The sequence below is a fragment of the Caenorhabditis briggsae genome (assembly GCF_000004555.2).
Source record: "Caenorhabditis briggsae complete genome, chrI, whole genome shotgun sequence".
NCBI classification, from domain to species: domain Eukaryota; kingdom Metazoa; phylum Nematoda; class Chromadorea; order Rhabditida; family Rhabditidae; genus Caenorhabditis; species Caenorhabditis briggsae.
This window is the reverse complement of record NC_013489.2, coordinates 14,491,429-14,492,693: the sequence shown is the minus strand read 5'-3', so window position 1 is coordinate 14,492,693 and position 1,265 is coordinate 14,491,429. Positions and strand designations below refer to the sequence as shown.

The window sequence follows — 1,265 nt, the reverse complement described above, 5'->3', positions numbered from 1 at the left end:
GCGAAATCAATTGATCCTGTGACGGGAGGCTTGTCGAGATGATTTGATCGTTGCATTCAGGGCAGAGAGACTGAAATGAAGTGACTACAAACTACAAAAAAATTCGAAAATTTTTCGCTAAAAACATTGAAATCGGTTGGAAGAGAGTCGAGTTTAAAGTTTTTACTGAGGCTTAGGAAAATTGTAGTTTGTAGCCCATTAGCCTCAGTAAAACAGAATGCGCGTTTCCGGAAGCTAAGTGACTACAAACTACAGCTTTCCTCTAAGCCTCAGTGAAAGCCTGAGGGATCCACCGCGCTCCATTTTTGCTGAGGCTCACGATAACATTGTAGTTTGTAGTCTGAGCCTCAGTAAAACTTCAAGGCGCCCTAACTCGACTCATTTTTAGCCTTTTTTCCACCAGAAATAAGCAGAATTTCCCTTATTTTCAAAACTCACCAACGGAAAAGGTTTGGTCCTTCTCGCCTTGATCAATCCACACCCGTTCTCCGCGTACAGCACCTCATCAGCTGTCATATTCAATTTCCTCTGTTTATCCTTGAACTTTTGCATCTCAAATCGTTTCCGATAAATTCGATTATGGCGATGATCTTTAAGTGTGTCGTTAATCGCTAGAAACGATGGAAATAGCTCTTTGTCGATTTCCGGAAAATCTCCTTTCACTTTTTCTTTAACATTTTCATAGAGTTCTGGAAGACTCGTCTCGGTGAATTCTGCCAGAAGACGTGCATCGTAGACGCCGAGTCTGATGACAATTTGCGTTTCATCTGATGGACAGGATTCCACGTGTTCCCGCGCGATTTCAATATTCGAGAAGTCTGGAACGGTGCGGAGCTCGCCGAAGCACTGATCGTTGATGCATTTCCAAGTGTTCCATTCGGTTTCGGAGACCTGGAAAGAGCGAAAAATTGGCTTAAATTTCGAAAAAACGGTTGGATTCTTGGAAAAATCATCAAAATCGGCTAAGAATGAGTCGAGTTAGGGAGCTTAGACGTTTTACTGAGGCTTAGGCTACAAACTACAATGTTTCCGTGAGCCAAACTTACCGAAAAATTGCAGAAAATTTGGAAAAAAAACGGCTGGAAACCAGCTAGTTGAAAATTTTACTGAGGCTTAGAAAAATTATAGTTTGTAGTCTCTTAGCCTCAAAGAATGTTTAAATTATCAAATTCTGAAACTTTTGAGCCAAATATCACTAAAAACGGATGAAAATGAGATTTTACTGAGGCTTAGAGCGTTTTGTAGTTTATAGTCGCTTAGGCTCA

At 40.9% G+C, this 1,265-nt stretch overlaps 1 protein-coding gene across 1 annotated transcript in view; it reads right to left on the bottom strand.

Moving 5' to 3' along the window:
* CBG08025 overlaps positions 1-1,265 on the bottom strand; it is a gene marked incomplete at both ends in the record, with an annotated part of 5,671 nt that overhangs the window by 2,915 nt on the left and 1,491 nt on the right. Inside the window, one exon of the mRNA XM_045241539.1 lies at positions 439-891. Within this exon, the coding sequence (XP_045093638.1) occupies positions 439-891 (453 nt within the window). The remainder of the gene's footprint in view (positions 1-438; positions 892-1,265) is intronic.